We start from the raw sequence: 16,494 nt of genomic DNA, 5'->3' as shown, positions 1-16,494 counted from the left end.
TATTGTTTTCACACCTCAACATTTTCACAAACTGTACATATTCCTTTCAAAACAGAAATCTAATACATTGTCATTTTCCTTTTGAAATTCATTTATTTTCTTCAAAATCACTTCGCAAACCAATAGTGATCAAATCACACAAAACAATGTTTTTCACTTCCCCAAACCATTCAAACTATATTTCACAATCTACTCAAACCGAAAATGTCACGCCCCTGATTTTTAACACAAATAAAAATCGATATATAATCTCATAATTATACATGCGTGATGGTTCAACCATCAATACAAAATACCTGGAAAACTTTTTCCTTTTTAAACCAAGTACATACTGATGCCCTGAACCCACTATGTCAATACAGACCCGCTCCATAGAGTCATATATTACATAAGTTTACAAATTAAATTGTCACAATAAAATAAAACGTAAATGCTCCTCGGAGCTTACTACACAACAGAAGTCTTTATCAACGGTAAAGTCACAAAAATGGCTTCCTACCGTAAAGCTGCAAAGACGCCACCTCATCTTCAGTCACGATTATCCTGACCTGCAGGATTAACCCCTACACCATTGAATAGTGCACCGGGTTGCCACACAACAAACCCAGTAAGCTTATGAAAGCTTATATGAGTAACTCTAAACAACCACTAAACAACTCACACCAAATCTAAGGATAACAACTCACACCTTGATCTCCTTACTAACAAGTAATAAATGAAAGCAACTCACTCGCTCTTTGATTCCTTTCAAAAAGTAAACAAAGAAAGCAACTCACTCCTTGATTTCTACCAACACGAAATAAAGAAAGCAACTCACGCCTTGATTTCTTCTAAATCGTCAATAAGGAAAACAACTCACTCCTTGATTCCATAAACACAAACTAAAGAAACAACTCACACCTTGATTCCTTTCAAAACACGAAATAAAGAAAGCAACTCACACCTTGATTTCTTATAAATCGTATATAAGGAAAGCAACTCGCTCCTTGATTCCTTAAAAAACAAACTCATGGGTTCGATATAACCTCGCTCCGTTACCCCATGAATTACACTGGCAGACAGATTAGAGCTCTAACTGAAATCGTGACCACTCGTCCGGCCAAAGACGTGATTACTTGATATACTGCTTAAGGTCACCATCTGACCTTAATTCCTCGGACCTCTCAGTGCCTCGGAATAAAACATTAAAGAAGTCGCACAGGACTCAAAATGTTACACAAATCTCAATGCTTTTAAAAATAATAGAAATCATCATTTCACAATCATTTGTTTTCCGAAAAGCCACAACACAAAACAATAAAAAGCACCATTCATGCATATTGTTTCCATCAATCAACAAAATCCACCAACACATATATATTTCACGTAAATATATATATATATACACACACACACACACACACACGTAGTCATTCACTCAGGAATGCCTACTAATACCAACTATAGTGTGCAGTTAAATAAATAACTCTCAAAACGATAAAGGTAACTCTGTTCGTAAATGAACATTGTGAGATTACTCACTTCAAAATTCCCTCTGCGTCTTCAAAACAGAACAAAAGCAGCACAACCACCAAAAAACGTCCAACAATACTTCGTCAAGTACCTAATCACATACGGTCTCAACTTAGTAACGAATCACAAGTGATTTAAGTTCGAAACCCCCGTTTTGAAATAAAATCCCCAAAAGTGACGCCAGTCGAGGTGAAACTACATCCAAGACCACCCAATGTCTCCGGATTACTTCTACGATTGATATGTCAAAACCACAAGTCGATCGAATGCTTGAATCTTCACGGATCGAATAATCGAACGGTCCGAAACCGTAGAAATCATAACATATTTATACGATCTCCAAAAATTACGTATTATATATCGAAATGCTCGTATCGACGAGTAGATGATATATAAAATCAGAAACTGTCCCTTACATGCTCGGAAGGCGGCCAAAACGCCACCACAGGCGGTGGCACAACCACCACCGGCCAAAACTCAAAACCATCTTAACCCAATCGTCTAAAATGTCAATAACACCAAATAGAACAACTTTAATACCTGGGGTTCAAGCCGACTCAGCCTAGAACGCCGTCACAAGCTGTCGTGCACTGTTCACCGTGAGTTGATCCGATTCCAACGTGAATCGATCAAAACTACCACCATGGATCGATTGAGGAGGCTCCTACGAACTCAAAACAGAAAGTTTGAAGCCACGACGTTCGACTGCACTCGGGTTCACCGCCTTGCTGCACCACCGCGACCGAGAATCGACGCTAGAGAATACCACAGGAAGGAGCGCACGGTGGAGACGAGTCGATCTGGGCTTGTTTCACCGGTAGAGGTCGCCGGAGATCGGAGAAAAAGTTTGGTCGGGTTGCCGGATACGGGTCGGGTTGCGCGGTTAAAGAGAGAGAACGGAGGGTTTGAAAATTTTCCGGAAATGGAAGTTTCCAAAATGAAAATAGTAAGTTTCCGAAAATGGAAATCCCTATTTATAGAATTTTCCCAAACTTCAATCGCTCATAACTTTCTCATACGAACTCCGATTTTCGCGTTCTGCATGTCCACGAACTCGTATCGATGCGCTCTACGACTTCCGTGAAGGAAGTTTTCGGAGAATCTTAACGTACAAAAATTCAACCTTCGTACCCCCCTAAATCCATACTTTTCAAATAATTGTTCGATCGAAAATAATTCCACAACACGAACAACATATGAATCAAGCATAATACTCATAATTCGCACAACTGGTCCATTATTAATGACTAAAATTAAATAACGAAAATTCAGGTCATCACAGAAAATCATTTGTAACAAATCCTTGTTTTCACTTACCCATAAACCGTTGACGATCAAGTTTATATATTTCAAAACAAATATTTATTACCAACAAACATGATTTTACAGCTAACAATTAATTCTACTAAAACTATCACATACCTAATTTATTACCCAAACAATGTGAGATTTCCTCACCTCTATATCCTATTGCGTCTTCACACACAAATTGATACAAGCACAATATCATCAAACTCTGCTCACACAATTCCGTCAATCACCTAATCACATCAAAGTCACACTCAATACAACACATACAAAGCACACAATCGTTTTATAGTTCGAAACAAGAGAACTATAAACTGAAGGATACGTCAATCGAGACAAAACCCCATCGGAGACCGCCTAAGGCCTCCGAAATACTTTTAGGATAAACCGCCCAAACAAGAGGATGATCCAACAGTCAGATCCTCACAGATCGAAAACCGAACGAACCGAAACCGAAAATAACCCAACTCAACCAAAAAGTCGAGCAAACACAAAAGTAAACATACTCACATATTCGTATCAACAAATGGAGGCTAACGGAGCAAAGAACTGCTCTAGGGGAGATCGAACGAGCCGCCACAAGCGGCTACACTTGAGCCCCACGCGCCACCGGGCCGACTTCAAAACCAAGAAGATCAACTCTGCCTATCTTGTAGATCACAACACAAGGAATAACTTTCATAACTGGCATTAAGACCGATTCAGCCTAGATCGAGTTAGATCAAGCTTGAAGAATCTTAACTGCTCATCTTTAAACCTTGATATCTCCCTTCACACTTTGAATTGATCTTCAAGGCTGGTATGGATGGAAAGGGCATGAGAAGAGCTACAAAACCTAACCAATTTCATGTCCCGCCGTGGCCGGAGGAGGGAGATCGCTCTGGGTCGGAGCAACCTCCACTTCCGTCGTTTGATCCGCCGTCTTCGGTGCAAGTTGCTGAAAACCGGTGGCTAGGGGAAGGAGAGAATGAAAGTCTAAGTCGGTTGGAGCTGATTTTACCGTTGAAGAACGCCGGACGACCGAGTTCAGGTTGGGTCGAGTGTCGCCGGTTCACAGGTCGGGTCAAGCTTTCTAGAGAGAAAATACCTTCCTAAAAAATCCTAAAATTTCCAAAAAATGGACATTATGAAAATATATTCTGAAAAATCCTATTTATACAAAATTTCCAAAAATAGAAATAACTTCCACTGACCATAACTTCTTCATAGAATATCTGATTTTCGGGTGCCACATGTCCACGAACTCGTATCGACGCGCTCTATGACTTTCGTGAAGAAAGTTTTTAGAGAAACCTAAAAAATAAAAAGTCAACTCTTGACCCCTCGAAAATAAAACGTTTCGAGTAAATATTTGTCTGAAATTCTTCTACTTCAACCTCGAACCAACTAAACGCTCAACAACAAACAAAATGAACTCCGAAAAACACTCAAAAATTAATAACTAATTTCTGGGGTATTACACATGTCGGCTCGATGGGTCAACATATTGGTTCCTCGTTAGGTTAATGTCTACATGTTGATCAGAGTCGTTTGGATCGCGAGGAGGTGAGTGTGGGTATTGGTGGTGGTTGACCTTGATAAACCATTTTGCTTCATTGTGAGGTACCATTTTTAGCATCATTTTCTACGAATTTGAACTTTGTGTTCATGCATATGCGTGGTTTGTGTGGGGTATGTGGACGGTTGGAGCACTATTTTGTCGGCTGTCAAAGCCCTCCGCCGCTAGCGGCAAGGACTAGCCCAGTTGCTCTGCTTGATGGGCAGTAGGATTTGGCACTAGTTGCTTTACCCCTGGCCCCATTGTCCCCTGATTTTGCTATTTCTGTTGTTATTGTTGGGAGGGTTCCCTTGGAGGGCTCTAAAATGATTTCACTAGGTACATGCGGCTGAGCTGCCACCATTACATCTGCCGGCCCGGGGAGTTCCAACAGTTACTACTCGGTGGCTTTGATCTTGTAAAGCATATGCCTTCTTCAATACCAGCTACCTAAGCCATGGATAAGCATCCGGGGTTAGACCATCTGCTTTCGCCTCAGGAAAGAGGGAAAGTGAGTGGTTATGAAGCTCAACCTAGCTCTATAAAGGTGGCTCGATTGGCCTGATTAGAGGGCATTTTGGCCGATGATGTTACCCTGACAATTTTCATGTTAGACTCAGCTAAATATTTAGCCAGAAAAAAGAGGAGGAACTGATCATTTGGTGGTACTCTTAGGTCCAAGAAGCTCCAGCCTCAAAGTTGAAGACTCGTATTTCTTCTGTGAGGAAGAAGTCATCACCTACGGGAAAGACAATCATCTCTTACTAGAAAAGAATCATCTACTGCAGAGAAGCATCCATCCCCTAATGACAAAATATCAACAACTGGGGTGATAACTGCTACTCTACGACAGACACTACTAGATCGGATGAATGCAAAGGCTCATTTAGAATTTTTTATATACCAATGGTGACTGCACAATTAGGTGGTAGTACAGGGGTTGATTTGTTAGTTTTCTTTGTACTCCATAATTTTTTTGTGTGTTTATAACCTGCCAGATGTATGCAAGAGTAACATTATGTGTGAGAGACTTATTTTTACAGGCCCCACTACGTGAGAACTCTCTTTGTAATGTTACTACATTATCAATAAAGTTATCATTTCTACTCAAATTATAATTTAATAAATAGTAGCCTCAACAACCAGGTAAAACATCAATTTGAAGTTGACGACATTCGACTGGTGAAAACACTAACTTAAATATTGGATTGTTGTGCTCCAACATTTTCATTCAGTGAAGGTTGAGTGACATTAGCTCAAGAAAGATTAACTCAAAGAATATTAGCTAAAATAAGACTTGCTCGAGGATGACTTATTGTTTGTAGCACCTCTTCTCTCATTTTTCGATGATGCGTCCATACTTCTCAACAATATGTGGAAGATTATATATTTTGCATAAGCTCCCTACCAAAAATTTCATGAACCAACATTCAATAACAACTCATGTTGAATATAATGGATTATCATAGATATGCTATTTGATATTTCAATCCAAAATATAATTTCATGTTAAGAAATTCTAATATTTTGTGCAAATATTTCGAGTCATTAATTTTTTTAATTATTAATTTAGATATTAATTCGGATCATGAGAGATTTTGTAGATATTTGATAAAATAATATGAGTAATATAACCAAAATCAATCAGCGATTGTCAGAATTGCGGAAATTCTTATAAAAATTTACACTGTAAAGTCATATTCTTTTCAACATATGGTTCATATTCTTAACATACCTCTTTTTCAAGACATATATTTGGATGAGAAATTATTCTATGCACCGACGGTGCAAATGACCCAACACATATAAGATGGTATCAACGTTTGATATTTATAATTAATATTTTTATTGATAACCTAACAGTGTATTTAATATAATTTAACTCCATATTTGAATACATTATATTGGTTTTCTGATGATATTATTATTTATATTGGATTCCTAATAAAGCAGGTCGGTGGATTTCTCAAACTACGTGCGTGAGTAATAGTTGCCTTTGGTGGAAATATTGTTGTCGTGTGTGTTTTTTTTGTGTGTTGCCAAATATGGACACGTATTTGTGCATAGGATTCCCACTACAAGATAAAACATTTTCAGTGTAAATGACTCATACTCCACTACCTTCACCTTGATGTGTACGTCTTAGAAAATTGTTCCAATCCCCAACGGCATTGAATCAATGCATCAATCCAACTTTCCCAGCACTAGGTGTGGCCGTGTGGGGCTACTGCTTGTCTGCTTCTTATCTTTTACAAAGTGGGAAGCAAGCCACTGGCTACAATTATTGGCGACTCTTGGTTAGGTTTACGGTTTACCCACTCCCCCCCCCCCCCCCCCCTCTCCTATATATGGTACCTCGAGCTCACTGGTGAGCAGTAGTGCGCAAGCCCTTGGAGTTGGCTGGGAGGGCAAGGTAGACTTGTGAGGAAGTTGTAGTTGGGATGGGAGGCTTGGGAAGAAATTACTGGAACTCATCCGAGTTAACCCGAAATTTCTTTCCTATTCCTCCCATCCCTACTGAATTTCCCAAGGTTTCTCCCTTTCCTATTCCCAGTCCTTTGTTTTTCTCCTACGACATCTGGTGCCGAACCGAACGTTCTACCTCTGTTAAGTCATTTCTTTACTTGCATGTTTTGGTATCCTTAATAGATCTACTATGTTTGGTTTTCATGACTCATATTACTTGGTTCCCATTTGTTGATTTTTTTTGTTGTTTCTGTTTATGAGTACCTCTTTTCAAAAATCATAAAAGGTGACAGATTGACTGGATCCAAAGTTTGTAATATTTTGCATTCTGAAAGTTTTGTGTCCAACACTTCTTTGCAGCTCCAGATGATAGAGAAGCTTAATCTGATGGAGAAAGACCCTCATCAAGTTTATGAATAACGTATAGCTGGTTTGAGGTCTACTGATAGATTAGACAAAAGCATAGCAAATATGTAAAGCTTGCAATGTATGAGGTTAATTATCTTCATGTCTTGTTAATTTCCAGGCAAAAAGAAATGCTTTCTTGGAAGTTTTAATCTTCGGTCTTCATGATTTTACTTTCAGCAAAAAGAGCTCAATCCCCAATCGTATTTAGCACAAATTTATATATATATATATATATATATATATATATATATATATATATATATATATTAAATGGACTCGACGAACAAGAACCACTTTCCCAGATTACATCAACTAGTTAACTGATACTGGATATTTTAAGTTTTGGTGGTTTTCATTTGTAATTTTATTTCTCTTACCGAAAAAAAGAAGAAAAAAAAACTAGTTAGCTAATATGATTCAGCTCTTCTACCATCTTCTGGAGGACCTGACTCTTGCCAAATTGCCTTCGCATTATGCCCAGAGCATGACGCCGCTATGAGATATTCTGCATGATTATGGAATGATCTGCTTGACATCAATACAAGCGAAGATTGGGTACAAGATTATCCAAAAGAAAAGAGAAAAGATTGGGTTCAATCACCGATATCCTCAGCTAAATAAAAGTTCAACAACTCAAATCAAGGGCGAAGATTTCGCCATCATAGAGAATTGAGATAAGAGAAAGAAAAGTAAGAAAACAACATAAATATAGCTGCTGGATTCTAGGAAACTAAACAAATAAATTATAGCTAAGCTTTTGATGCAAATCAGAAAACGAAGTCCATGCAGGAAATTGGGTTCACACTTCACATGCCATGAACTGAGGAAATAATGAAAATCACCCCACCTAGCTAGTAGCTAACAAAGAGAGAGAGAATTAGCGACAACGAAAGGAATAGAATCAATGGATTGAAACTGACGAAGGGTCCCAGAGAGAGGAATTTTCAGAAACAATGAGGGTGTTATTGGAAAAAATTCTGTCCCAGTTCCGCGTGAAGTAAGAAAACGCAGTTTTGAAAAAGCATCACCACTCCTGCTTCTTGAAATCGCGGTTAAGGTGATATTACCACTCTATTAAAATTTGTCACGTAATATAAAATTTATTTAATACTTAAAATATTTTTTTTTAATAAAACATCAAGATTAAATATTATTATATTTTATAACACATGACAGTTTTATATTTTGAGTGGTGGTATCACCACTAAGGTATTGCCGTATTGGTGGTGAGCAAATTTGAATCCGTTAATGAACCATTATTTTTTTATAACGCGTTTTATTATTTGTTTACCGAACACCTAATCTGTATAAATTGTTCTAAATAAGTGATTATATGTCCCAAACCACGATACCAAACTGTCCTAAGTCACTCAGCACTTATTAAATAATCTTAACTCTTAATACTTATAGTTAATATTTTTTTTTTAAATAATCAATAGGGAATTCAACTTGATATTATCCAGCTATTTATTCATGTACTAGGCAATAATATGGGGCTTCAATGAGGCATAAGATTTGTGGCTTCAAATCCTAGGTGTCATGCCATGTAAGTAAACACAAATTTTATTTTCAATTCCACATAATATATCTTGCCACATCATACTATTGCAACACCGACTTTACCCTTGTACATTTCCTTTTAGATGTTAGGGGGTGAATCAATTACACTAATGAATTTAATTAGGTGACGAAAAAAAATATTAACTAAGATTGAATGTCATGCCATGCCATGTCATCCACACACATGCATGTCACCAAGATTGAATTACAAATTCAGATCTAACGTTTAAACTCTAGCTACATAAAGAGAAAACAATGAACAAAATAATATATACAATCATATGAATATGTATTTTTCACATTATATTTCTAAAATTTGCAGGAACCCAACAAAGATTGAATTCATATACATGTGTTAGCAAATCTATTAATCGAACGTACGTGCAAATCTATTGACTAAATTACATGAAATTTTTTTTACTCTTGATTGAAAAAAAAAAATTAAAAAAATTGTTGTTTAAATCTAGGGTGGTTCTAGTTGGACCTCCAAATTTGATATTTGGACCTCGCCTACTTATTAAACCTCTAATTCACTTTTTTGAATACTTAAAAAGCTAAATATACCTCCTTAATTTTACCAAAACACCATTGAACAATTAAATCTATATTTTCAACAATTTTTTGTTTTTTGTTTTCCTTAATCTCTATCAATTCAACCACTAAAAATTTTGTGAGGGGAGTTGCCTACAGTTTTTGTGTACTTTCAATGACGGAACCAGAAAGTGATTTTTGGAGGGGCCGAGCAAGTAGACAGTTATAAAGATTTTTCTTTTAATTTGGATCGCAGTTTTTTTTTTTTTTTTTTTTTGCAATATGGATGGTTGTAGAAAAGACTTTGGTTCTCAAATTTATAAATTAGTAATAGCTACACCAAAATATTCAATAAATTTATTTGTTTAAGGAAAATCCAAATCATATTATTTTGAATTTACTTTTGTATTAAATGATAATGCCATATATAGAAATTTATTATTTTAGGTAAATTATAAATTTATATAAGTAATATAAGGAAATTCTAAAAAAAGTTTGAATGTTATATTAATGCAATTGTCCAAAAATATTAATGAGGGAGGTACGAAGAGTATTTGTTTTTTTTTTTCCCTCTCTTTGTCCTTATTTGTCTTTTCATATGAGTTGACAAAGTCTATTGATAATTGAAAAAATATGGAGGTCCAAATATCAAATTTGAAGAACCACCCTTAAATCTAAGCATGAGTGTAATGAAAAGAAAAAAAAATGAAACAAAGACAAATTTTGGCTTTCTTTTACTTTTTTTTTCTTTAAATTTTTCTTTAAAAGAAAGCCAAAATAATTTAGAGTGATTAGATTTTGGAAGGATAAGATGATATTTTTCTCAATAATTACCTAACATGATTTGACAAATAGGTGATGTGTGTGGATGACATGACACCTAAGATTGAGGCCACAAATCTTAGGCCTCATTGAGGCCACAAATCATTTTCCTACAAGTTAACGTCACTGCTTTTGAATCATTTTTCAATTACAATTTTTTACTACATTAGAAACGTGTACAATTATTTAGTGGTTGATTAAAATGGCACCACTTTCCGAATTTTATGGCTTTTTCAGATGAAACATTAAATGCGTTTACATTCCGATGGTTAAAGTGATCGGAGTATCAACATGTTAGATGCGTGTAAGTGGAGTATTTTGATGCTTTTGTCCAATACATCAAAGTCATGTTCGGCCGGGACTTGTCATCGGGTGTGGAGTTAGGCAAATGGCCAAATTGTCAACTCGAAGTTGAATTTTGGATGCGGATAGAGAAATTTCGACATAGCTTACATAGAGTTATCATATAGGTTTCAACGTTCTATAAGGTATGATGGTCCACATGAACTAACAAAGTCTTTTGAGATAAAATCTCATCAATGCTTGTTTCCCGAGATACAAAAACAAAAACAAGACGCGTGAAGTGCCAGCCAAGTCGCTCAAAACCGCAAGTTCTTGACGAAGAACAAAGGACCCATTAATGCTGCATTCCAAGAACCCCACTGCGGGTTGGATCCATGGGACTGCAGGCATCTTCTACCTTAGTGTTGGAAGATTGGATTTTTCACCTTGTTGGTAACTAATCCAAAGAACCCATTGTTAACATATAGCTATGTTTTCCTGTGAGCTTAGAAAATCAGCACAAAGCTTGGAATTATGGTTTTGCCACAATGCTATTATAGAAAAAGTAAACTACTCTCTTTATACATCTAACAATTATTTAAAATTCGTTTACAGTACATTAATGTATTGATATATTAAGTAGACCAGCTTGATATAAAGATAAAATGATTTCATGTATTAGTAAACAAGTTTAACTTAATCTCGAATTAGTCTACACTTTAGCAAGCTGATCTACAACTAAAAATAATAATAGTAAACTTAGTCTAAAATCTCAAATTGTGGTTTGAAATTGCAGCATATGGTGACCTCGTGAAAACCTTAGTTTACTAAAAATTAATAGAATAATATTCTAAAGAAAAGGAAAGAATACTGCCTGACAACTCGATAGCAAAGTTGAAAAGTTAGAGAAATGGCAACAAAGGTTGTCCCTCGATTTCTTAGTAGGGATTTTCTCTGTTTAAGCTGGAAAAAAATGGCAGTTTGTTGCTTTGGGAGTCCAAGTTCTAGTCTATGAGTATCTCATTTTATTAATAATGTAGTTGTGTAATATCATCGTTGATAGTGGAAACTTACTCCATGGAGGCAGTGAGGCTTATGTTTGAGCCTGGTGACTTGGTGAGTGCTTGGCAGAGGCAGGAGCGCTGGTTGAGGAGATTCAGAGACTCTTATTTGTGCTTTAAGTAAATGACCAAAATATCGAAGATTGAGAAAATATCGACCATTCAAAAAATAGAAATTTCGAAGGAAATTTCGAGAAAATATCGATATCAATAAAAAATGGACAAAAACTATGAAAACTTAGAGAAAAACATAAAAATTTTAAATGAAACTTTAGGATAATGTCTAGTTGATCAATTATCTACTCTATTTCAAAAATATATACATATATTAAACAAATATTATTACATTAGTATAATTTAAAGTGAATTAATATATATTGAGTCACAGATATTTACTAAAATTTAACTTTAGTGAATATTTATAATCTTGATACTTTACTAATTCTCATACATATCATTAGTAGTTTGTTAAGATACAAAATATTTATACAAACTCTTTAGAACGAAGCAACTAAAACCCTAAGTCCGCGTACACCATTGTTGCAAAGTTGGTCTCGTCCGGCGGCGCCTGGAGGTCTAGGTGGCCTCCCGCTTCGTCGCCGCCTTGGGGTTTGCTACCAGACGGGAGATCCATATCTACTGCTCATAGGGCCTTGTCGGAAAGGGTTCTCCCGGTTTTTGTCAGTTTGGTTCGGCTGAGCTAGTGGTGAAGGCGATGGTTGTGCTATTACAGGCCGGTAATCGGTCCCCGTGAATGGTTTCTTGGACCGGCGATGCCGACATGGGTTTTGATCGGTGGTGGTGCGGGGTTGTGAAGATCCGGATCGGGGATGGTGTTGTTTGATGGTGACGCAGGTCGACGGCGTGGCTCGGGACGATTGGATCGCTGCCATGGTGATGTGCATCGCGACAAGGCGGGTTGGTGGCATGGGTCGGATCGAACTCGACCGGAATGTGACGTACAATGAGGGTTGGGAGAAGATGGTGGACTGGGCCCGAACCAGGATGATGGGCTTGGGGGATCTTCTTGGCTGACTACCCTACTGGGCTTCAGGTTGTTAGGTTGGGGTTTCTACCCTAGTCCATTAGCTTCTAAATTTGAGCTACGGTTTAGGCCCTTGGTCGAACCCTATGTTTTTAGTTTTTTTTGTCTAATTACAATAAGTTTCCTTATATTACGAACCTAGATCTCTAGCGCCTCTGGCGTAGTACCAAAGGAGGATCTCCGCTATCTCTACGGTCTGAAATGTATAATGAGTAGGTCTATTTCTACGTACCACAGTGGGTTCTACTACTACCTTCTTGTCTGTCTATGTCCTTAAATGACAGCGGAATGATATGTAACGGCCTATTCTGGCTTGTGATCTATTTTGCCCCGTGGGCTTTCAAAAAAAAAAAAAAAAAGATACAAAGTATTTAATAATAAATATGATTAATTACAATAAAATAAACTATTGAAAGAAGGATTATAAAAGAGGAGATTAATGAAGAAATGATATATATAAAAAGATATTTGTTAAAGGAAAAACATATTGTGTGCCTTCGTCAAAGCAACTGACGGAGAGGGAATCAAGGAATCAGTGATTACCATCAATCAGCACAATTACGGATCAATCAGCATTTAGTATCATTAATGTAATCGATATTTCCGTTGTAATTCTATCCCTATATAAAGGGACTATGAAATGAAATGAGTAGACCAATTCCAATTGTCATTTCACTTTAACACGTTATCAGCACGCTCAGAACAAATAGCCAAAAGAAAAAAAATCCTAATTTTCTAGTTTCTTTCCGTCGAAAAAAAAACAACAACCAAAACCCTAGAAGAAAAAATATATTTTCTTCTTTTTCCTCTGCCGCCCTAAACAAAAAAAAAAAAAAAATCTCTCTCCCCCGGCCGCGCAGCCCAGCTCCCCGCGCTACTGCATAGCCCGCCTGCAGCCAAGCTTTCCCTTTGGACACCCAAGCTTTCCTTTTGGACACCCACCTAGAAGTAACCTCCAAAGAAGACCCGACCCGGCTACGGTTCCGAGCCCAGCTCCGACTGCGACCAAATTCCGGCACAATCCAACGCTCCTCCAGCCCGATTCTGATCTGCGCCGTCTTCCCAGTCGCTCACCTGCAGCCTGCTCCCCTATACAAAGCACCGCCCTCTCCTCCCAGCAGCCCACCGATCCCAGCACGGACGCATCCAGCCCACAGCGCCTTCGATCTGCCCAGCGCAGCCCCTGCTACCACGTTGCTGCTCACCTCCACCTCCGCCTACAGCCCAGACCGGCCTCCACATCCAGATCGGCGCACGAACAGCAGCGCTCGCCCAACCTCGCTGCAGACCGGCCTTCACATCCACGCCCGGACACCGGCGCTCGCCCACGACCTGAGTCAGCCACCTGCAAACCTGATCGATCGGTACCCACCCACCTGCAAACAAAGAACCTGTAGGAAGAAGAAGACGCGAAGAGAGAGAAAGAAGGAAGAAAAAGAAAAAAAAAGAAGGTGACTAGGCTCACAATATAGAGCCGGCCCAAAGAATAAAATTAAAAAAAAAAAAACAGAAAAAAAAGAAGGCCAAAGAAAAGGCCCTCGGCCCAGAGAAAAAAAAGGGGAATCAGGCCCTGTGGCCAAGACAAAAAAAAAACCTGCATGCCCAGAAAAGAAAAATTGTGTGGCCTAGAAACGAAAAAAAAAACAAGAAACAGGCCCTACGGCCCACAGAAAAAAGAAAACTTTAGCAGGCCAAGCAAAAGAAAAACAAACAACAAGGCCCGTGGTCCATTGCTGAAAAAAGAGGAAGTGGCCCAAGCCCAAAAACATCGCTACGCACGCCTGCATCAACACGCGCGTGCGCTAGGATCGTTTTATTTACTCAAAATCAAGTATGTTTTCTTTTATTTATTTAATTTCATACTATAGTATATTTAATTAGGATTATTGAGCATGCCTTATTATTTATGTTTTCTATGATTATATTTACGCATGATTTATAATTATGTTTAAGCATGCTTTATATTTTATTGTTTATATTTTATTATGAAATTTTGAGCATGTTTATATAAATTATGCCTACGCATGCTTTGTATTATGCTATTATTTATATTTTATTTTACGCATGATATATTATTGCTATTATTATGTGTAGTATATAATTTGTTGTATATTTGTGAAATTTGAGCATGAAGCTTATTTTTATATGATATATTTAAATGTACTATGATTATTTTTAATGCAACATATCAATACCGTTTGGCCATGATAATGAAAATTCATGCGCATTATACACTCACTTACTGTGATAAAGTATTTTCACATAGCATCGAAAAAAAATGTGACCATTACGAATCTTCGTCTTGAAATCTAATTCATATGTTTGGAAAATAATTTACGTGGATGTCTTTATGACTGCGTAATTTATATCTTCTCTCTTGTTTTATGTAGATGGCTGATCCAACTCAACCTGAGTTTGACATCTTGGACTCAGAAGGACTTGAGTACCATCGTTGGGTTTCCGATATGGAAACTGCCTTTGTGGCAAAAGACTACACTGCAACCATTACTGATCCCAAAGATGATGAACTATCTAACAAGGTGAAATCAAATGCCTTAATGTTTCTTAGGCGACATATTGATCCTAGCCTACGCTGGGAGTACCTTCAGTTGAAGACACCCAAAAAACTGTGGGATGCCCTTAAGGGACGTTTTGGGAACATTCATGACACTTTGCTCCCAGAACTGGCTGTTCAGTGGAATGGAATCTGCTTGCTTGACTATAAAAGGGTCAATGACTTCAACAAGGACATGTTGCGCCTACAGGCACGTCTCAATTTCTGTGGAAGGGAAATCACAGAAGATGATATGATCTACAAGACTCTTTCCACCTTTCCTACTTCAGCGCTTATACTAGCGGACCAGTATAGGCTGGAGTATGACAACAAAAGAATCACAACCTTCAAAAAGCTGATCAGCCTACTGCAAGTGGCTGAGAGGCAAAATGAGGATCTCTTGCACAACAATGCTAGGCCCACTGGGACAAAGAAAATTCCCGAGGCTAATTATGGAAAAATAAAAGGTGGAAAGAACTCCAATGCAAAGAGGTTTGAACGTGCCGATCCCTACCCACGTGGCAACAATGCACCACGTGGAAAGGGACGTGGAGGTGATGGAAACAAGGTGCAAAAGGCACCTAAGAACCCTTCAGTCAAACAGGATAGAGTTGGCAATGAACCATGCTATAGGTGTGGAATCATTGGGCATTGGTACAAGAACTGCCAAGCAAGCAACATAGTTGCAGCCACTTACAAGAGATATAGGGAGTCTAAAGAACAAGAAACTCACTATATGGAAGAAGGAGGCCATGACTCAGATGTCAACCTCACAATTGCAGACCTCAATGGCAACAAGGAACTTGCTCAGTCAATGGATGCACTAGATTTTGATTGACCTGCTTTATCTATTTATTTTCCAAAGACAGATATGAAGGCATAATGCCTCATTTTTAATTAGACTATTACTTGGTCTTAAAGTTTATTTCAATAATGGTTTGATGAATTAGATTTATGAACAAAGACCTTGATTTGATTATCGTTGGCTTATTAATAAATTTTGAATTTTATTCTGAAGCACTGAATTTATTCAAATTTTCTGAAGCACTGAATTTATTCAAATTTATTTACTACACATATTTACATGGTTCAAAATTGCACTATAAAGATGTAAAGCAATACATCTAGAAAAAGAAAAAATTATTTGGATGAAAAAATTATCATTCTACATAAATACAAATACTCTAAAGAATATGAGATACGCTCTGTATGCACCAAGAGCTAATCGAACCTTGTTAAGTATCAAAGATATTCATGCCAACGATTATCATGTAAAAACAAACTGTGAGAATGGAACTGAATACTTTTATATTACCTCTAATGAATGTGGAAGGAAACGCATTTTAGAGAAACTTATGAGTCAATCTAGTGGACTGTACCTCACTACGATTCGGATCATTGAATCCTA

At 37.5% G+C, this 16,494-nt stretch overlaps 1 protein-coding gene and 1 long non-coding RNA gene across 2 annotated transcripts; both read left to right on the top strand.

The window, feature by feature from the left end:
• Positions 1-6,501: 6,501 nt before the first annotated feature.
• LOC133743672 (uncharacterized) lies at positions 6,502-7,380 on the top strand. The gene is made up of 2 exons (XR_009863173.1): positions 6,502-6,963; positions 7,184-7,380. It is a non-coding gene; the product is annotated as an uncharacterized LOC133743672 (long non-coding RNA).
• Positions 7,381-13,008: 5,628 nt separating this feature from the next.
• On the top strand, positions 13,009-15,996 carry LOC133746253 (uncharacterized). The gene is made up of 2 exons (XM_062174434.1): positions 13,009-14,363; positions 14,923-15,996. The coding sequence occupies exon 2, from the start codon at positions 14,923-14,925 to the stop codon at positions 15,922-15,924; it is 1,002 nt and encodes a 333-aa protein (XP_062030418.1). The 5' UTR covers positions 13,009-14,363; the 3' UTR covers positions 15,925-15,996.
• The last annotated feature ends 498 nt before the right edge of the window (positions 15,997-16,494 follow it).

Source organism: Rosa rugosa, chromosome 4 (assembly GCF_958449725.1).
Source record: "Rosa rugosa chromosome 4, drRosRugo1.1, whole genome shotgun sequence".
Lineage (NCBI taxonomy): Eukaryota > Viridiplantae > Streptophyta > Magnoliopsida > Rosales > Rosaceae > Rosa > Rosa rugosa.
Note: the sequence above shows the minus strand (reverse complement) of the source record. Positions and strands in the feature narration are given on the sequence as shown.

Bases quoted from the DNA above. Each gene is read 5' to 3' on its own strand.
- LOC133746253 (XM_062174434.1), top strand. From the start codon at position 14,923: ATGGCTGATCCAACTCAACCTGAGTTTGACATCTTGGACTCAGAAGGA.